The following is a 22269-nucleotide window of genomic DNA, read 5'->3' on the forward strand; positions in this document are numbered from 1 at the left end:
TATACCTTGTTTTGGAGTTTCCTATGTATTTGTATTTGTCCATATTTTCTGATAGAAGGTGAATTTCCCAGGGATAGATCCTGTCGGTGTGCCTGTATATTCCCTATAGCATTCACTCTGTCATTGTGCATATAATAACTGCTCAGTGAGTATTTATTGATTGGGTATTTTATAAGTATGCTTCAAAATGAATCTATGATTAAGGAAAAGATTAGTTTTATTGAATGGAGATGTACATTTGCTAATATATCTGAATCATTTATATTGTATTTCAGGTCAGTTTACGTTGAGAGACATGTATGAACAATTTCAAAATATCATGAAAATGGGCCCGTTCAGTCAGATCTTGGTTAGTTATCCTTAAAAGTTTGTTTATGCCTTTTTTTGTTTTTTTATTAAAAATCTTAAGAACATCTAGATACATTTGCTTTAATTCTTTGGGTAAAAATGTATATTTTAAAGATTTAATATTAAAGCCAATATTCAAATGTAGACATTATGAATAATTAGTTTAATCTCTTAATTACTCTATGTTTAATTTTGTTTTAGGGAATGATCCCTGGTTTTGGAACAGATTTTATGAGCAAAGGAAATGAACAGGAGTCAATGGCAAGGCTAAAGAAATTAATGACAATAATGGATAGTATGAATGATCAAGGTAAGATCAGATTTCTTGACTTGGGACAGTGTTTTGAAAAAATATTAGTAAGTTGAGTTTTCTTGTTAAAAAATGAAAAAGTTGGGCTGGGGATGTGGCTCAAGTGGTAGCGCGCTCGTCTGGCATGCATGCGGCCCGGGTTCGAACCTCAGTACCACATACCAACAAAGATGTTGTGTCTGCCGATAACTAAAAAAATAAATAAATATTTAAAAAAAAAAAAATGAAAAAGTTTTTTTACTAAAGGAAAAATAGTAACTTGAAAGTATTTAAGTGTTATGATTATTGTATTGACTTCATCATTGAGAGAAATGCTTAATATAGTTTTTCTTCAGGTGAGTTCCAAAATAAGAACCTTAGTTCACTGTGATGTTGATGGAAATAGGGGAAAAATGGAGTCAAATTTAGGAGAATACTGGGTTTGTAAAGTTAAATGTTTGTTTATTCTCAGTCTTTTCAGCAGTTTAATATGCCAGAGTACAGAGAGACAATGTAAGCAAAACAGCTTTTACTTTTGAAATTCTCAAAGAGTTTCAGTCTTCTCTGAAATGTAACTGCTCTATCTCTGTCATCCTATATTATCATTAGCTCTATTACTTCTAGGTCTTTTATCTGGTCTTCCATTAGCATTTCTAATCATATGACCCTTTTCCACCAATTTTTTTAGCATACCTTTTTTTTTTCACTTAGTTTTTAGGCCTTCTGCTCTACCACTTCTGCAACTTGACCTCTGACCTCATTTACAAAGAAAATTTGATAACAATTCCTTCAACTTTTAGCTAACTTACCTGTAGGATTGTGACAAACAAACCATTCTTAGCCCTCTTCATGCTTTTTCAAGAACCTCTCTATCAGTAAAATCCGTTTCTATAACTTCAGGCCCTACTTATCTAATGATTTTGTTTAACTATGTGACTCTTTTTAGTCAAGCTTTAAAAGAACAGTTGATACTCTCCTTTAAACCACTGAAATCTGACTTCTATCCTTATTCATTACTCTGGAGTAGTTCACATAAAGGTATGTAGTGACTTCCTCTTGTATTGATCTTCTCTAGTGGATATATATTAGCTTCTTGTTGCTATGACATAACCGAGAAAACTAACTTAGAAGAGGAAAGATTTATTTTGGCTCCTGGTTTCAGAGGTTTTAGTTCATGGTCTGTTGGCTCAATAGCTTTTAGGACTATGGCAAGGTAGAAATGTGGTAAAAAGCCATAGCCAGGAGAGCTGAGAGAGACAGAGGATGAGGCCAGGGACAAGATAGTAGTCTCTGAGGATGTGCCCTGAGATCTACTTCTTCCATCCATGCTCCACATGCCAATCTATAGTTTCTACTATCTTCCAGTAGTCATTCAGCTATCAGTGATTAACCCATCAAGGAGGTCAGAATCCTCATGATCCAATCAATTCTTTTTTTTTTTTTTTTTTTTAAGAGAGAGAGAATTTTTAATATTTATTTTTTAGTTCTCGGCAGACACATCATCTTTGTTTGTATGTGGTGCTGAGGATCGAACCCGGGCCGCACGCATGCCAGGCGAGCGCACTACTGCTAGAGCCACATCCCCAGCCCCCAGTCAATTCTTAAAACCCAACTTTTGGACATTGGTGCATTGGGGACTAAGCCTGCAACACACGAGTCTTTGTTGGACACTTCATACCTGAATCATTCTTTTTTTTGATCAACTTTACAACATTGAATGTTGTTAATCACCTTTTTTCCTTGATTTCCATTATACCGTCTCTTCACTTTTAACCATGTCTTTCTTGTTACCGTAGTCTCTTTTACTGATCTCTTTTTCAGCCCAGCTTTTAAATGATTCTGTCCTCAGCCAGTGTTTTTATCATTCTGTTCCTTTTTGTGCTTTACCTACTACCTGATGATGATGGTGGTGGAGGGTGGTGATTTTGTAGTCATTAGCTGTTTCCTGAGCTCCAGGTTTTAATAGTAACCACAAATAAGATTGTCTACATCTTCAATTCTGGAAATTTTTTTGCATATAGAATTAGTAATTGTAGCCATATCAAGTATTTACTCTGCCAGGCACTATTGTGAACACTGAAGATATATAAACCATTTAATTGTCACAATACTCTTAAGGGATAGCCCATTATTTTCTGTCTTTTTCAGACCAGCAAAATGAAGTACAGGTAAGTTGAGTAATTTGCTTACAGTCACTAACAAGTGGAGAGGCTGGGCTTCAACCTCAACATTCTGAGTCCACATTCGCAATCATTAGCTGTGAGACGTAGTGACTCTCAAGTATTTGAAAGTATTTTTTGTGCTTGGCAAGGAGAAATATATATGAATAAAAGTGCCAGGTAAATGTATTTCAAGTTAATATATGAAAAGAATTTCCAGCCTGGGTGTGGTGATGCACACCTATAACTTGGGAGTCTAAAGCAGTAGAATCACAAATTCAAAGTCAGCCTGAGACCCTGTCTCAAAACATACCACAAAAAGAAAAAAAATTATAGATATAACAAAATGGCATAGACTGCCTTAATTTATGTAATGGGTCATCTCTTCTATGGTTATTAAGACAGAGTCTAAACAGTTATTAAGGGATGTTATAGAGATAATGCAGACATAATAGAAAATTTTGTCTAAAGACTATCCCATTCCTGAGATGGTATGCAACTAAAACCAGAAGAACTGTACCTTGTATTCCGAGTGATCAAAAAAAATAAACAACAAAGAAAAAACTGGAGGGAATTAACTTCTACTACATGTGTTTCTATAGAAAGGATTAAAATAGGAGTAATTACTTGATATGTACTAATATTTTTTTTAAATAGGACCTTCCTCCTTCTGTTACATAGCCTAAATTTATGAGTTAAGAATTGGTAGTTATTTAAGATAGTTTTAAGGTGAATACCTCTCTTCTTTTTTGGAATATACCATACACATCTGGTATGTAGAGGGCATAGAAAGGGTAGACCTAGGAGATATGGAGATAGTGAACATGGAATTTCATAGTTCTCAGAATGTTCTTATTTTACCTAAGGATACTGTTAAGTATCCTTTTGAATATATTCCCCTAAATTTTTAAAAAATCAAATGCATACATGGCAAATGATAACATTTGTTAAATCTGCTTGATGGTTTGCTCATTTATTATACCTATTTTTTTGTATAAGATTTTGTAGTTTAAAAAGAACAGAAAGATGAAGTGTGGTTATCCCTTTAAAAAAACATATCTGCCAAACTCTGTTTTGATGATGAATGGCAATTTTATGTTAAATGAAAGTAATTGACTTTGCCTACAGAACTGGACAGTACAGATGGTGCCAAGGTTTTTAGTAAGCAACCAGGAAGAATCCAAAGAGTAGCACGAGGATCAGGCGTATCAACGAGAGACGTTCAGGAACTTTTGACACAATATACCAAGTTCGCACAGATGGTAAAAAAGATGGGAGGTATCAAAGGACTTTTCAAAGGTAAGAAAAATAAGCTCATCATTAATTAATAGACTGAAAAAAGTTGAGAAACTAGTAAAGTTTAGTACTGAATTATTAAAAAATTCATTGCTGAGTTTCATGTTTGTTTAGTAGTACCAGGATTTATAATGTGATAAGATTTATTCGCTTTCAGATTAAAGGTAATAGACATTAATATGGAAAAAAATGAATGATTTTGTTTTTATGAACATATATTATTGTAGAAAATTTAGAGAATATAAAGCATAAGAAAATAACTGAAAACACACTCTACTTTTCAGAGAATAGAATCCTACAGTGCTATTGCAAATAACAGTCGCTATAACTACTACTTTCTGATAAATTGTAATTTTTCTATATATTGCCAAATATTCCTGAAAATATAACATTTAACTGTTGACTAGAACTATTTCAGTTATGCATGTGTCTTTTTCCTTTTTCTTTTTTGTGGTGCTGAGGAATTAACCTAGGGTCTCACATGTATTAGGCAAGCACTGTACCACTGAGTATATATCCTTAGCCTTGTTTTAGTTTTTGTGTGACTTTCTATACCAATTGGAATTTATTTTGCTGTGTATTATATAAAAGATAAGTTTGTTTTTCCAAAGAGTTGATCAACTCTTCTAGTCCTCTTTTAAATTACTTTATATAATGTAAACACTTATTATAATGAATTTTTTATTTAAAAATACTGTTGATTAGGCAGATACAAAGATGAGTAGTTTCTACAAAGAATGAATATTAATAGATATATTTAATTCCCTTTGTTTTGCACACTTTCCTTATTTTCGTTGTTTGGCTATATTTTCTCTTTTATGACATGACAGATTTAAAATTGGTTATAATTTCCAACATCCCAAGCCATTTTATATTGTGATTAGTAAACACATAAGTCAGATTTAACATCATCTTCAAGTGACCCTGACTATTCTTGATAGAATTACTGAAGATCTATCAATCAAAACTTAGATATCTAAGCATTGGTTCATAGATAAAGGCACAACCAAGATGAAATGGGCAGTGAATGTACACTCATCGTTATCACACTAAAAAGTTTAAATTTTTGGAAGTTTTAAGTCCTGAAAAAGAAATTCTTAGAACAAATTACCAATGAACACAGAATTAACATCCTCCACAGATTAATTCTGCTTTTTATCACATAAACATTTTATCTTTCACTAACAGCCTTTTTTTTTTCCCTTTCATGGTACTGGGATTTGAACCCATGGACTCTATCACTAAGCTACACCCACTATCCTTTTCATTTTTATTTTGAGATAAGGTCTTGCTAAATTGTCAGATAGGCCCTGAGCTTGTGATCCTCTGCCTCAGTTTCCTTAATCCCTGGGATTACAGACATGGGCTACCATTTACAGACTTTAACTGTTAGTCTTAATTCACATAATTTATTTAGATTGGTTGGCTGTGATCAGAGAATCAAGGGCAGCTTTGGTTTGTTTTTATTAAATGCTCTGAGAAGTACCACGGTTAATATTCCTTTTACATAAATAATTTTGCTGAAGGAGTTTTACTCATTCATTATTGTTGAATGATAATCTCTTTTGCTTCCTGTCTCAATCTCCAGTACCAAAACCAAAAAACTTTATATACATATATACATACATACATATATATGTATATATATAATTATAATATATATTATACTATATATATATATATAATTTCTTTTCCTATTCTTAAGTTCTCTTGGATTGATACTTTCAAATTCTTTTACTAGCCATCCATTCTCTCAATTAACCCATATCTATAAACTCAGTATTTTTTCTGACCTTTCCTCATATCATTATTAAGCAACAGTTATTGTAACTTATAGTTAATAACTATTATGTGCACTTTGTTATAGTTACTCATATCATGAACAGATATGAGTAAAAGTGTTAGAAAAAAAGTATAGCTTTAAGAAAATCCTTAACATGTTTTTCTATATAGAATTTCATTTGTTATTCCTCAAAAATATGTAATTAAAATAAACATAGTAGGGAATAGGTAGTAATGGAAATAATTGTGTCAAGATGATAAGATTATAGGTGAATATTATCTTTTTTTTTTTTCATTTACTCACTTCAAACTTTCTCTGATACTGTGATTATATTAATCTTATACTCATTCAAAATATCCTTTTTTCAGGTGGTGACATGTCTAAGAATGTGAGCCAGTCACAGATGGCAAAATTGAATCAACAAATGGCCAAAATGATGGATCCAAGAGTGCTTCACCACATGGGTAAGTATAAAGTTGTTGCCAATAGCTAATATGTAGTTTAATTGATAAGGATTGAGTTTTAATGGTAATCCTTCTATTATGATAGTTTGAAAATCTTTTCAAAAGATATGTATTTTGAGGGAAAAGGTCATAAGTTAATGTTAATAGTATTAGATACACTGAAGTTTTATTTATTCCTCTGCTGTGTGATTTTTGAGCAAGCTAATCACCTTTTATTAATTCTTGTTCCTAGTGATCTTTTGTCCTATTTTGGAACTGTATATTTTCAGTGATGGGTCTTCGAAATTATATAAGAATTTTGAACTCCAATTCAATGTGTAACCTTTGAAAATTCCCTTAAACTTTGAATCTTGGGTTCCTTTTTTTTTTTTTTTGGTGTTAGGGATTGAACCCAGGGCCTTGTGCATGTGAGGCAAGTACTCTACCAACTGAGCTATATCCCCAGCCCAGCTTGTGTTCCCTTTTGTGAACAGATAATATCGGGAGATTGTGACAATTCATTGAGCTAATATATATGAAGGTACTTAATATAGTTCTGGGCATATATTAGATTGTGTGTGTGTGTGTGGGGGGGGGTGCTGGGGATTGAACCCATGGCCTTGTGCATGCAAGGCAAGCAAGCACTCTACCAGCTGAGCTATATCCCCAGCACTAGTAGGTGTTTAATAAATGGTGAATTCTTTTTTTCCTGGAAGTCCTTTGAAATAATGCCCCCCACCCCCCAAGTTTTAAGTAACACAGTTCTCTTTATAAGAAGATTCTTGATCTTTTCAGAAAAAAAATTTTTTTGTTTAGATTTATTTACTCTCGGAAAGGTCCTGTTCAATGGTACTGTTTTCTTATTTCTCACAGGAATTTGAGGTGGATTATTTATTCTCTAATAGATTAGGATTCTGGTGATAATACCAATTTTTAGTTGATGTGTTCTTTAAGGTTAACTATTGCAATCAGAATACGATGTGTTTTTAGAAATTGAAGTACTTGTTAGGCAAAAGTTACAGATGTTTCAAGTTCTGCTTAGTAATTATCTGTTTTCTACTTTAGGTGGCATGGCAGGACTTCAGTCAATGATGAGGCAGTTTCAACAGGGTGCTGCTGGCAATATGAAAGGCATGATGGGATTCAATAATATGTAAAGAAGATGCCTTAATATAAACTGACTTGGTTGATTACATTATTTGCTGAGACCTCAGAGTTTTCCCTCCATTTTGCAAATAGGGGGGAAAAAAAAAGAGTACTTTTCTTGCCCTCTTTTTCTTTTTGTCTTTTCCCTTTTTTGTGAAAATCATTATATTTCTGTTTGAAAATTTTTCTTTTAGTTTTCATCATCTTAACACTTCTTAAGTTAAACAAATCATGATGTAAAATTTTAGTACTTAAAGGTTTTTAATTTTCTCAAAGGCCAAGCATTACATTTGTAAACAAGTCCTGGTCAGTAAGTTACATGATGTCTCAATAAAAGTGCTGTAAAATAAACTTCAAAATGGTTATAAGTTAAGGGGTTGTTAACTTTCTTTATGGTTTAAAAGGATCAGTATATCAAAAAAGAAAAGATAGAAAAGGCAGTAGATAAATGTCATGTATAACTATGCCTAGAAATAGACCTTTGGTGAGAAATATAGTATAATAATTTAACCATGAGTATTAGGATATTTTATTTATCATAGAATAACTAAAGATATTTTTTGCCATGGACAAATCTTAGTGCTTCCATTTAGATTGAAATTGAGAATTTGGTTCTAATTCACAATGTATGATGTTTTGTATACAACTTGCGTTTTTAACCTATTTTTAAATCCTTACTCTGGTAATCTTTGATTTTTAAATTTTTTAATTATTTATTTATTCTATTCGTTTTTTTGCAATGCTTGGAATTGAAACCAGTGGTGCTCTACTACTGAGCTACATCTACAATCCCTTTTGTTTTTTATTTTGAGACAGTGTCTCATTAAGTTGCCCAGGCTGACCTTGAACTGAGACCCTCTGGTCTCAGTCTGATGAATTGCTGGGATTACAGGCATGCTCCACCATTCCTAGCTTTTTTTTTTTTTTAATCTATTTAGTTGTAGATGGACACAATACCTTTATTTTATTTATTTATTTTTATAAATAATTGGTAGAGGCAAGTGCTCTACCATTGAGCTACACAAACCTAGATCATGCCTAGATTTTGAAAAGGCTGTACCAGAACAACACTACCTTGAAGTATTTGTTTTGCTTTAATAGTTAATGTATAGACGTCCTAATGTGAGATTGATCTGGTTATTTTGCCTTGGATTACTACATAGTTCATTGAGAACAATGTTTTTTTTTTTTTTTTTTTTTTTTTTTTTAAGAAAATGGGGGTTTTGCTTAGTTGCGCAGGCTGGCCCTGATCTCTTGTGCTCAAGTGATCCTCCTGCCTCGGCCTCCCAAGTAGCACACTGGACTACCAGTGTGCTTGTACCTGTCTAGAACAATAGCTTTTAAATTAAGTATGGAATTAATTGAAAATCCTAGAATAATTACTATGGCTATTTATTATTGACATGAAGATAATAGAGGGTGTAACAATGTATTTTGAGCTAGGATAAACTGATTTTTAACAAAGGATTGATTTGTAGGAGGAAGATTTAAACAAAAGAAATAGCTAGTTTTTATAGAATTATTTTTTATGAGTCAAGTGTCTTAAAAGGTCTTAAAAACCAAAGTATCTTTTAAAAGAAATTACATAAAGAATACAACTGATTTTCTTTATTTTTTACTTGGGAAAAGATTTTATATTCCAGTAAATTTTTTTTACCAGATAAAGACAAAAATATTCCTACAGAACATTGTATCCCTGTAAAAATTATGTGTTTTGGGTTCTGAAGAAATGTCATAGCAAGGTCCAGCTATAGAAATTTGACAACAGAGAAAATATTGTTTTCCAAGTAGTTCCTAATTAAACTGTTGCATACCACTTTTCTGGGTATGCATTTTTTTATTTCTATTCTCAGGAAATCAATTTTGCATGTTGACCAAAAAAGAAATAAGAGTCTCTTTTAGCTACAGTAACCCTTGTAGCTTCAGCATAGGTTTTAATATTTCTGTGTGTGTTGTAAACTGTTTTTTAGAAACTAAAATAACAGTGGCAAAGGACAGCTAAAAGTGCAGAATACCTCTGTCAGCTTTCATTTCTTTCCTTTTGTGTTAATTTGAATAATTTTCCTTTTATTTTTCACTATTTTTAAATTGTTTCCTTAACTTTTTGATATTTGATATATGCCCTATTTAGGCCACTAGCTAGATCCAATATTTATTGTACAACATTGAATCCTCCTTAAATTTTATTATAATCTTAAAAACAAACATGAATTAAGAATAGTGTCAAGATTATGATGCTCATTGTATTCTATAACCAAAAAGAAAAAGAAGGAAAGTAATAGAAACAAATTGCAAAACCAAGAAAGGGCAGATTTGATTTAAATGTGCTATATATCAATGTTCTGAAAGTACCATATTTGCTGGCATATTTAAAAATGTATTTATATACACAGTGCATTGCAATCTAATAGAGGAAATTTTTGGAAATAAGTACTTTCATCTTGTCTAAGTGTTGCATAAACTATTATTTTGTTCGACTGAATACATAATTATTTTGATGTGACCTTGAATAGAAATATAGTATCACATAACTAAAAAGAGATTTAATGTTATCAGTGAATACTAATAAACAGATAGCTATAAATTCAGAAAATTTAATGGAATTAAAGTCCCATATCATGTATAGTAATGTAAAGGTAAAATTTATTTCAATAAAATTTATTTTCATTTATTTCAGTAAATTAAAGTTTATTTCAATGAATTTAAGATGTACAAAATGTAAATCACAAAATTCAAGTGAATTTTTTACAAGTAACTTTAATATATATGAATATATAAACAAATATTTTGAGTAAAAATGGAACAAAGCATTTAAAATAAAAATGTGAGCTAACTACAGTGATGCATGCCTATAATCCCAGCAGTTCAGGAGGCTTACACAGGAGGAATGCAAATTTGAGGCCAGTCTTGCAATTTAACAAGACACTATGTCAAAAAGGATTGGCGGGCTGGGGCTGTAGCTCCGTGGTAGAGCACTTGCTTTGCATGTATGAGGCACTGGGTTCTATCCTTGGCATCACATAAAAATATATTGTGTCCATCTACAACTAAAAAAAATATTTTAAAAAAAGGACTGAGGATGTAGCTCAATGATAAAGCACTTGTGGGTTCAAGCCCCAGTACCCATAAATAAATAAATAAATAAATAAAGCGAAGGAATTTCAATTTGATGTTTATATTACACTAAAGGAAAGTATTTTACTCTTTGAATACAGAGAACAGCCAAAGAATTTGAAAGAACTTTTAACAAATCTGTGTCAGTGAAAATTATGGTTAAATAGCAACATAATTGTTGACCTTTCTCAAAACCTAAAAATAATCATTAAATAAAACTATGTAAATAATCATATCCAAATCAAAAAGCCATCATCACAGCTCAAATCTAGATGGTTTTCTTTATCACTGGTGTTCATTGGATTAGAAACAAAGTCATTGTCTTTAAAATTCTGCTTCAAATTCTAGATGCCATTTTCTAAATATTAATTGTTCCATTGCACTTGAACTTAATGTTTTTTTTTTTGTTTTTGAGATATGAATTATAGGAATGAGAAATTTACATCTCAAATGCCGAGGGATTAATTTAAACTTTAGGTCAGCTGTGTAGGCTGTGATATTTTATTGTAGTAAAGTAGTTAATTGATGTAAAATTTTGCTGACAATTTTTCCTCCTGCTTTGCTACCAGCAGTAGATAATTGTGCTCAATTTTGAGTGGTTGCTTACCTAAGACCCTAGGTTTCTAATCCCTTGCATTGCCCTTTTGTCTGTAATATGGGCATATTGAGTACAAGGTAATTTTTATGTATGAGGAAGTGAAAATATTCTTTATGATACTTAGGATGGTGCTGCTATGGAAGTTCTTGTTTTTGACATGCATATGCTACTTTTTACAGTTCTCATTTTTTTCTCTCTTCATTTGAAGAGCACATTATATCTTTTAACTTCACTTGGATTAAAGGTTCTCATATTTGCCTCAAATAAAGCATTTATCAGTACTGGTTGGATCATAAGGAAAAACAGCTAATAAGTTGCACAGTAGTATCTGCTTGTAAGAGGGGATAATTTAGCTGAACTTGCATTAAAATTCCCCTACTTGGGACTTGAGACTCCTCTGAAATTGTAGTATAAAGGCTTTTTCTACAAAGAAAAGTAGAAATGAGAGCCTAGATGCCATCTCTTCTCTTAAACTTTTCTCCAGAGGTCCCATGTCTGCACTACATGAAGAGAACATATAATGGCTTCATATTTCCACATTTGAGGAATCATGCTTACTTGCTTTTTGTGCTTTTATAAATAGAAGGGGAAACTTGCTTGTCAGGGACCCAAAAGAGGTAGGAATTTTTGATGTGTATGATCATCAGCTGTTCTTTCTGATCTTGGGAAATCATTAAGGGATAATAATCTCAATTCTTGCAAAAGCTGGTACAAGATACAGCTGCACATTTATTGACACTGCATTTGATAGGAAATAGTTGATGTGTGTCCCTTGATTTTATGCAATTTTCTTATTTTGTTAAATGAAACAATGTGATTTTGCCCTGTGATGAAAGACATTCCAAACTGGGCAAATTATCATCTTAAAGATCAATAATATTTTAAAGGATATATATATACACACATATGTACATATGTCATATGAAAGTCTTATTTGGTAAACATTCCTGGTTATCAAATTTGATTCAACTTTGTTTAGTCTTTACATAGAAATGGATAGATCCAAATTTACATTTTTGGCATATATAACATTAAGTGATAAATTTAGACTACACTTGTGTTTTCAAGTAAATTATAATGCTTGAATTTATTTTTTGTCATAGAGCTACAGTACTGCTTATAATATTACAAAGTAAAAGAAGGAAAATTTTGGCATATTGCTTTTGTTACCTGGGGATTGGACCCAGGGATGATCAACCACTAAACTATACTCCTATCCCTTTTTATTTACTTATTTTTATTTGTGACAGTGTCTTGCTAAGTTGTGGATGGTGGCCTCAAACTTGTGATCATCCTCCCAAGTAGTTGGGATTACAGATGGGTGCCACTGTGCCTGATTTTTAGTTGAACTTTCACAGTTTGGAAATAATGACAAAAATATAAATGCCCAAGATAAAACCACTAGACTTTCTGTGCTTTTACATTGCTTTGAATTGTTCATATGTAATAAACTGCTTTTCAATTGCATATTTTTGTGAAAATTACCATTTTTTAGGAGATATTTTTGTTTATGTTGGAATATAACTTGCTTTTTTTTTTTTTTTGGTACCGGGGAGTGAACTCAGGGGTACTTGACCACTGAGCCACATCCCCAGTCCTATTTTGTATTTTATTTAGAGACAATGTCTCACTGAGTTGCTTAGTGCCTCACCATTGCTGAGGCTGGCTTTGAACTCTAGATTCTCCTGTCTCATCAGCCTCCTGAGCCACTGGGATTACAGGCATGGACCACTATGCCCAGCTATAACTTGCGTTTTGAATTGCCAGTAAACTAGGAAACATTCAGTACTTGTAAACCATAAAAATAGCAGCAGTGGAAACTGTAATTTATTGTTTTAATTGCCAACTTGGAAAATAAATCACGGTTTATTCATAAACATCCCACATTTTTAAGATTGTTGCTTACCCTTCTTGCCAGTAAGAGGGAACAGATTTTAAATATATGTAATGTAGAGCAGTGTTGTTTTGAAGGCCAATTCATGAAATCTTTAACAATTGGCTTTTTGTTTTCAATTTATTGCCATTTGGTTTTGCTGTTTTGAACTGTTTCCACCTTTTGCTAATTCCACCATAGGGACTCTGATCATGTTTGTTTACATCTTCAGCAAGCTAACTTGGTTGATTATATTGCCAGAATGTAGATTATTATGGATTTCTAATCAGTTTTTAAAATGTAGGTGGTTTTCAAAGAATTGTTCTTTGTATTTAAGATTTTTGCGGTCTGGTGTTAAGCTCAGTAGGTAGAATGCTTATCTCTTTTGCACAAGGCCCTGGGTTCAATCCCCAGCACCACACACAAAAAAGATTTTTGCATTTGCTCTTTATCATGATTGTAGTAAATAGGATAGAAAATGTACAAGAATACTACGCAGAGGGCAGACAAAAAAAACTTTGCATAGAACAGAAAGGGACATTTAATGCTCTAGGGGTGTTGGATTTGCTGATGCCATGCTGAATAACATATGCTACATCATGTACATTGGAGGAATTTCTGAATTGGGACTGGCATGAAAATGGAACTTGAAGTATCAAATGATGGATTCTGTGGCCAAAATAACGTATATTTTGTTTTTGACCTCTACATAGTAGTGAAAGTTTCATGCTAAAACAGTATAAAATTTACCTGGAAATGATCCAACTAATGTTAACGTCATGCGGTAATAATTGCAATCATGGTTTTCTAATTTGGTGGCACCCTGGGAAAAATGGAAAAGTCCGGGATTCCTTCTCCCTGCCTCTTTTTACATACACAACTCTAAACATTGATAAAAATATTCCTCATATTTACCACAGAGTAAGCTTGCTACTGCTCATAATTTACTGTCCTTCAGGCTTTAACGCTTTTTCTACAGAAAAAAAAATATTTAAGTATTTCAGACAAATGTAAGCAGAATTCATTTTAAAAGGTGTTTTGGCTGGTCTGTCATCCATGTCAGGAATGGAATATGCAGCATATGCCATGCATTTTTACATAGTCAGTAACCGCATCTTATCAGTACATCAGTAGCCTTTGACGCTCACTACGCAACTGTTCTCATTTTACTTGTAAGAAAACTAGGGTCTGGGAGGGTGACTGAGGGCGTGGCTGGTAAGCTACTGCACCGAAATCCGCACGCTTAGTTACAGGTACCAGGCATGATGTCATGGGTGGTGCCAGGCGGCGGTTCCGCGAGCTCCCGACGTGGGCCTGGCCGGAAACAGTGCAACAGAAGGCCCCGCCCCGCTCCGCCCCGCCCGGCACGAGCCGGGTGGTTGCGCCTCACAAACCGGTCAGCTGGGCCCAAAGGTGCCGAACCTGGCTAGCGCGCTCAGGCTAGCTCCGCCCCTCAAGCCGGCCCCACCCCTCACGGTTCCCAGGTCGCTCCTACAGTGACTACAGCTCCTACAGCTGGGCGTGGCGCCAGGCGGGCGCTGCTGGTGAGTCCCTGGTTCGGACTGCGGGGCTCGGCCATCCACCGGGCGGGGAGGCGGAGGATGGAAGTGGGCTTATCGGCCATTACTCTATCTTGCCAGCAGCCCTGTGGCGACGACAACGATGGACCGGGAGCCGGTGGGCAGTGTGGAAGGAGAAACCGTCGCTGTGTCGGGAGCTGCGGCTTTCGGAGACTCGGCGCGGCAGGTAGGTGGGGCCGCGGAGGCTGAGGCCAGGAGAACCGAGCGCCTCCTCGCCCGGTCATCTCACTACCTATTTGGCCTGCCCGGCCTTCTTCCAAGCAGGCCGCCTGCCGGCTGTGAGTTCGGGGCTTCCCCTTCACCATACCCCTGCCTTTGCTCCAAGAAACCAATTAAGGGAAGAAGCGGACGCCTCCGCCCGGTTGGGGCGCCCTTCCTTCACCAGCCCTTTCGCTGGCAGCGCCGCGGACTCTGGGGCCGCCTTGGATTTCCGGGGGGGGGGGGGGGGGATATTCCAGCTAGTGGTTGCGAGCGAGAGAAAACAGGCGTGTCTCCAAAAGGCTGTCCTTAAAAGCAGTTGAAAGCCAGGTGACGCAGTTTAGTCACTTCTCAGTTCCCTGTGGAGCCAGCGCCTCCCCTGGCATCTGCCCAGAAGCATTTACAGGCTTTCTTTGACTTGATTCTTATAACCGGGCGAGGTGGGTGTTACCCCATTTTACCAACGAAGTGTTACTAAGGCTCAGAGCCGCACAGTTAATTGTAATTCGAAGTTTTCCAATAGCCACAAGAAAGAAAAAGAAACCGGTGATACTAAATATGGTGTCTTATTTAACCCATTTTATTAAAATATTAACGTATAATATGAAAATTAAGAAGGTATTTTACTTTTTTTTTGAAATCCTGAATATTTTAATTTAGCAGTCCATCTCAGTTGCGACTGACCACATGGCAAGTGCGCGTTAGCCACATTGGCTTGTGATTACTGTATTGGGCAGTGCAGGGTAGCGAGTTAGGTAAAGTTTGTGGACATTTGTTTTGGATTGATAGTCTAAATTAGTGGTGAATCTTGGTCTTTGACCAAGTAAAACCAATGAAGGAATTACTTTAACGGGAACCCGCTGATGCGTGTAGTTTTGACAGTTAAAAACCTGGGGTTGCAGGCCTGTGTAAACCCACCTAGTCCAGAGACTGACACAGTAGGATTCAAAGTTCTACACCGTCTCGAAATAAAAAGGGATGGGGGCGCTGGGGTTGTGGCTAAGCAGTGGAGCACTCGCCTAGCACGTGCGAGGCTCCAGGTTGAATTCTCAGCACCACATAAAAATAAATAAACAAAATAAAGGTATCTGTCCATCTACAAGTAAAAGAAAAGGGGGGGATGGGGATGGGGATGTAGGGCAGTGTTAGAGTGTTCCTGGGTTCAGTCCCCATACTGGAAAACAGAACAACCTGGAGTTGTTAATATTCAGAAATTTTCCCGACTTCTGTGGGAAAGCTTTTCCAATGCTTTCAGGTTTGAGACTAAGTACCTGAATTGTTAGTAAGACATCTTCCCCAAACAACAGGTTCTTAAAGAATTGTTCCTGAATGTAAGTATAGCTCATAGTATAATATGCAATTTGCACTAACAGTTTTTCCACATACTAATCTCTATGTGGATTTTTTTTTCCTATTTGAGGAGGAGGAGGAGGATAATATGCAAGGAGTTCAGGGGACAACACTAATTGATTAACTTCATTTTCAGTTTGACTTCTTGTTGACAGGTATACTTGCACTGAACCTTCAAGGCCACAGAGATTGATGGGCTTTTCCAATTTGTTTTTTCTTTTTGTCACTAGAACTGTTTTCACCACTACTTCAGCTTTGTATTAGCAAAGTAAATATAACTGTACTAATATGCCAGATAAATGTTTCAATGGAGACTGTTTTTTTGGTTTAGTGGTGTTATGTAGTTTTCATATTGTTGGTTATAATATTTAAATAGTAAAGAAGGTTGTGGAGCAAAGGGTGAAAATTTACAGGAATATACCTACTGCCCTTTCCTCATATTCTTATTTCCCCCAAATTAACTATTATTTCTATGCATTTCTTTTCTTTTTTATTAAATACAAATGAACTCATACTATACAGATGGTTTTTAAATTTTCCCTGTTTATGCCAAGGGTTTGAACTTAGCAAGAGGAAGAGACCAAGGAGGTGGAGATCGGGTGGATGGAAAGGCTGCCATTCTATACTCCTTCCCAAATTTATAAGAACTGACAAACACCAAGTGTCATGTAAGGAAGAAATTAAGAGAGATAGGATCTATGTTTAGAATTAGGTGTGTAATCAGGCCATTTAGTACTGTTGTGACCTTGTATCCAGCAGCCTCTCTGAGTGAATTTTTAACCAGAATCTCAGCCTCAGTGTTTTTAAAGGAGTTAAAATTTCAGTACTACTTAATTTAGCACCTCTATTTACCACACAGAGATGTTAGAGGAACTGTTGGTTTAAAAGAGGTGTCTTTGTTGCTAACTCCCTAGTAGAAGGTGATGCAAAAAAAATTCCAAGTGTACTATGTGTTTTAAAGTCCTGGGTGCCATGGGAGTATATAAAAATAAAAGTGCCATTAAAAACAGGTCCTGAGGATCAAAGTAAGCAGATTTACAATCCAGTTAACCATACAGCATAATTAAATGTTAACAGACATTACATTTCATAATTCCTTGGTGTTATGAAACTCCTCAGATCTTTAGAATTCATTAGTATAAAATTTGTATAAGTGACAGTAAACAATTAAAATTTTTTATGGAATTTGTATAAGTAAGACATTTACTATTTACAAAAATGAGAGTACTTTTTATAATTATTGAAATTTCATACCAAATTATTTTCTGGTTTTACTTGGCAATGTCTACCTCATTGCTTCCTGTCCACTGAATGCAGGTTAGAATTCCACATCATAAATTGTCTCTCATAGACTTTTTACTCGCCAATCTGCTTCTTTAAGACCAGGAGTGGACAAACTGCAGTCCATGAGACATTTCCAGCTAGCTATCCATTTTATGTAAATTTTATTGGAGCACCAGCCACACCCCTTTTTTATGTAGTGTCCATGTAAGTGACTTATCATTGATGGCTGCTTTCACAGAGTTTAATTGTGAAGAGGTTTTCTGGTCTATAAAGCCTAAGACATTTACTATCTGGCCTTTACAGAAAGTTTGCTGACCCCTGCTTAAAATGATAAACCTAAAATTTGAGATTTACTATATCAAACATTAATTTTAAACTTTTTAAAGAAAGGGCTTAAATAAAATCTCTTTTATGGGGTGGGGGAGGCAGGTAACCAGGAATTGAACTCAGGAGCATTTAACCACTGAGCCACATCTCCAGCCCTTTTTAAAATATTTATTTATAATTATTTAGAGACAGGATCTTGCTGAGTTGCTTAGGGCCTGGATAAATTGCTGAGACTGAATTTGAACCTCCTGCTTCAGCCTCCTGAGTCACTGGGATTACAGGTGTGCACCACTGCACCTGGCCCCAATCCTTTTTATTTTTTGAAGACAGGATCTCACTAAATTGCTTAGGGCCTCCCTAAGTTGCTGAGGCTGGCCTCAAACTTGTGATCCTCCTGCCTTTGCCTGAGTTGCTGAGATTGCTACAGAGAGCTTCTCATTATTTCTCTCCTGGTGGTGACACTGGCAGGGTATGGTATGGTATCATATTATGAAAGATCTGAGCTCTATTCACTGACTGGAGATCTAATCTAACTTCTGGCTTTGCTTGGCATAGGAAATTAAGGAATCTAAAAAGCCAAGTCATAGTCCAGAAGGAAACATTGATATCAGGATAACCATAAACTCAAAAACGTTTTTTTTTTTTAAATTTTGAGACAGGGTCTCACTAGGTTGCTTACCATAAACCAAATCTTAGGGGAAACATGAGATTGGCTGTAGGTGCTGGGAACTGAGGGAGTGTGGTACAGGAAAAAGTGGTTTGGGTGAACCACTCTTTGCCGCAGTCTGGCTGGGCACAATAGAACACCAATGGTCTGCTTTTCAGGTTTGGCTTATAGATGTGTTTTTATTTGGCTTGCATAGTATCTAAAAATATTTTTTTCCTAGTTTAAATGTTTTTAGTTGGGGCATGCATTCTCCGCAGGATCCACCCATCTCTATAGAGTTTTACTCATTTTTGGTACTTGCTTGGCTCCAAAAGGCAATTGAATTTAGGAGTCCTCTGTTTTGTGTAAGGAGAGATTTTTAAGTTAAGCTGAACTGCTTTTCTTATGGTCATACATTGTTGAGAGCCACAGACAAGTCAAGATGGCGCCTGGCACTTCGCCAGTGAGCCATTAAGATGATAGAGATTCCTTAATGACTGACTGCTGTGTCTAGATTATGTCAATTAAGTTAAGCTGTGTGTAATTATTAAGATGATGAGGATTCCTTAATGACCAATTGATGTATCTGGATGTTAATTGAAACAAGCTGTGTATAATCAGTTAAGTGTATATATACCTCTATTGTCCGACAATAAAGCGGCTCCCGCTGTATTCCCCCCCCCCCTTATTTTGTCAAGTCAGCCAGACTGCGGCAATACATAGCTAAACTCAAATCCAAAATAGTTCCCTAATACAGTTTGCTTATTTTATACACTTAATATGTATATGTGTGCATGTTTTTTTTATGTTTTCTACTAATACTTCCTTAATTCTCATTATTGTTTATGGGTGTCCAGTACATATTTATATATATAGCATTGAGATTGCTCTGACTCTAAGTGCTTGATATATACTTATTGACCTAAACAAAATTTTTTATTCTGTTTTCTGTAACCTTGGTGATTATGAAAAAATTTTTAAAATTAACTCTACATATATATTATACTCTTATATGATTTAAAAAAATTACTTAAGGATTGGTTTCTGTTTTTAAGTCCCTAAACATTTTTGTGTGTGTGTGCGTGATGAAAGAAAATTTCATTTGAAACTCATGTTTTTAATTTATTATTGATATAGATGAGTAATGAAAGAGGCTTTGAAAATGTAGAACTGGGAGTCATAGGAAAAAAGAAGAAAGTTCCAAGGAGGGTCATCCACTTTGTTAGTGGTGAAACAATGGAAGAATACAGTACAGATGAAGATGAAGTTGATGGACTAGAGAAGAAAGATGTTTTGCCTTCTATTGATCCGGTAGGTTGATATTGGTCATCTTTTGATTAATGAAAACAATTGAAAAGAGGGGCTTGAGAATTAAACCCAACTATATTCTCATTATAAAATTATACATGGTGATTTTGGTAGAAAATTGTATTTTATATAATGTGGATGAAAATATTTCTAGCAGTTGAATAGCCTGAACTGTCAAGAGTTCTTGTCACTGTCAAATGATTTATATAAGAATTTTCTCTTTTCTTTCTTTTCAGATAGTATTACTATATGTTATATAGCCTAGCTTTGAACTCATAATTTTCCTGACTCAGCATCTTGAATAGCTGGGATTACAGGCGTGTGCCAGCATGCCCTTCTATTAAAAAAAAAAAAAAAAAAAAAAAAAAAAAAAAATATATATATATATATATATATAAATTAAATTTCTAGAATCCTAGTTTCTTTTTCTTTTTTCAGTCCTGGGGATTGAACCCAGGGGTGCTCTACCACTGAGCTGTAACACATCCCTTTTTATTTTTTATTTTGAGTCAGGTCTAGGTTACTGAGGGCCTTGCTAAGTTGCCAAGGCTGGCACCAAAATTGCTATCCTCCTGCCTCAGTCTCCTAAATTGCTGGGATTACAGGCTTGCACCAGTGAGCCCTACCTCAGTCCCTTTGAACTGGACCATATTACCCTGATGGTTTCTACTCTAGCACTTAAGAATTGTCAGTTCTTTTTATTTGGTCTCAAGTTTTAATTAGTGTGCAGTTCTTAAGAATTTCAAAATTATACAGAAAGGGACTATAAGTTTATAAAACATTTTAAAAAAGAAGTGCTACCCATTCAAGTAGTTGTATTGAGAGTCCAGTTGATCCCATATTTACAATGTGTACTTTCTAACATGCACTATATTAGTTGCTAGTGATATGGCAGTGGGCAATATAAATTTGTTATCCTATGCTAGTTAGAAGATGGACAATAAACAAATGTATACTATAATTATCAGACTTTGAAAACTGCTATGAAGAAAATAAACCACAGTAACAGGTTAGAGAATTAGTTATATTTGATTTAGGAAATGTTATTACTGATTTTTTTCTTCAGACTTGGCTCTAAATAAATTTTAGCTATTAACAAATCATATCTAGCTGGGCGCAGTGGTGCATATCTGTAATCCGAGTGACTCCGGAGGCTGAGGCACGAGGATCCCAATTTCAAGGCCAACTTCAGCAACTTAGTGAGACCCTGTCTCAAAAAAATAAAAGGGCTTGGATGTAGCTCAGTGGTAAAGTGCCCCTAGGTTTAATCCCCAGTAACAAAAAAAAAGAAAGAAAATCTTTCACCATATTGGAGTATGTTCACAGATGATCTGCATCTGAATCTTGGAACATTTTGATAGCAGAGAACCATGTTAACTACTTCCAGTTGCCATTAATCTTTCTTGTGTTTGTGGACTAAGCATCATTTAAAGCTTGGGTTTGCCTCTCCAGAGTCACTCTTTATTCTTCTGCTTGAGCCTGCATTGTGTTCTGACATGAACTGCATCAGAAGGCTCCCTTGTCTTCTGGCTTCCCCGATTTTTTTTTTTTTTTTGGTGGTGGTTCTAGGGACTAAATCGAGGGTCTCAGCAGAAAATCAGAGGGCAGGAAAAAAAAAATTAAAGTTGTGTTATTTATTTTTCATCATCCAGAATCTAGGATTCCTTTTATGTTATATGCTGTGGGTAACTGCATGCTCTAAGGCCACAGCTGCTGGGAAGTTTTCTCCATTTGGGCATTCTCTCTGGGTTACCATTAATTGCTGTCTCTTTTTATCCTCTACATATAGGGATTGTCTTAGTCCATTTTGTGCTGCCAATAACAGAAAAATAGACTGCATAACTTATAAGGAACAAAACTTGATTCATTACAGTTGTGAGGGTGGGAAGTCCAAGACTGGAAGAGAGAGAAGGAGAAGAAAAACTTGCCTTTCTATAACCTACTCCTGTGACAATATTATTAATTTATTCAAGAAGGCAGAGCCCTCATGGTCTCATCACCTCTCATTAGGCCCTACCTCACAGCACTTGCATTGGGGATTAAATTTCCAAGACTGTTTTTAGGGAGCTCATTCAAACCATAGTAGGGCTACTACTAAGGGTTTTCTCGGTTTTTAGCCATGGGTACTTTTGGGAAAAAAAAATCCTACATTTACACAGACCCAATTAAAACTTGGTATTTAAAGTGAAGATTTAAGATAAATATTCCTGGCATAAGATACAGATAGAGAATAAGAAATGAAGATCTAAGCTGGGCATAGAGGTACATGCCTGTAATCCTAGCCATTCCAGAGAAAGAGGCAGGAGGATCATAAATTCATAAATCCAACCCAACCTGAGCAATTTCATGAGACCCTACCTCAAAATTAAAAAGGGCTTGGCATGTAGTGCTCAGTGGTAGAGTAGTAGAGCATTTCTGGGTTTAATCCTAGTCCCTCAAAAAAAATTTTTTTTAATTGAATCTAGAGCCTTTACATGCTAGGCAAGTGCTTTACCATTGAGCTATATCCTAGCCTGAATAAGAACTG

At 35.2% G+C, this 22269-nt stretch overlaps 1 protein-coding gene across 6 annotated transcripts in view; it reads left to right on the plus strand.

The window, feature by feature from the left end:
* LOC114087984 (signal recognition particle subunit SRP54) overlaps positions 1 to 22269 on the plus strand; it is a 60205-nt gene that overhangs the window by 28959 nt on the left and 8977 nt on the right. For 2 of the 6 annotated variants that reach the window (XM_027929516.3, XM_027929517.3), the window contains exons 12-16: positions 276 to 349; positions 550 to 658; positions 3925 to 4095; positions 6244 to 6339; positions 7384 to 7837. In XM_027929516.3, the coding sequence (XP_027785317.1) occupies positions 276 to 349; positions 550 to 658; positions 3925 to 4095; positions 6244 to 6339; positions 7384 to 7475 (542 nt within the window). In that variant the 3' untranslated portion in view covers positions 7476 to 7837. The other 4 variants (XM_034636839.2, XM_027929518.2, XM_027929520.2 and 1 more) reach the window with 4 other exon arrangements.

This window comes from Marmota flaviventris, chromosome 2 (genome assembly GCF_047511675.1).
Source record: "Marmota flaviventris isolate mMarFla1 chromosome 2, mMarFla1.hap1, whole genome shotgun sequence".
Classification (NCBI taxonomy): domain Eukaryota; kingdom Metazoa; phylum Chordata; class Mammalia; order Rodentia; family Sciuridae; genus Marmota; species Marmota flaviventris.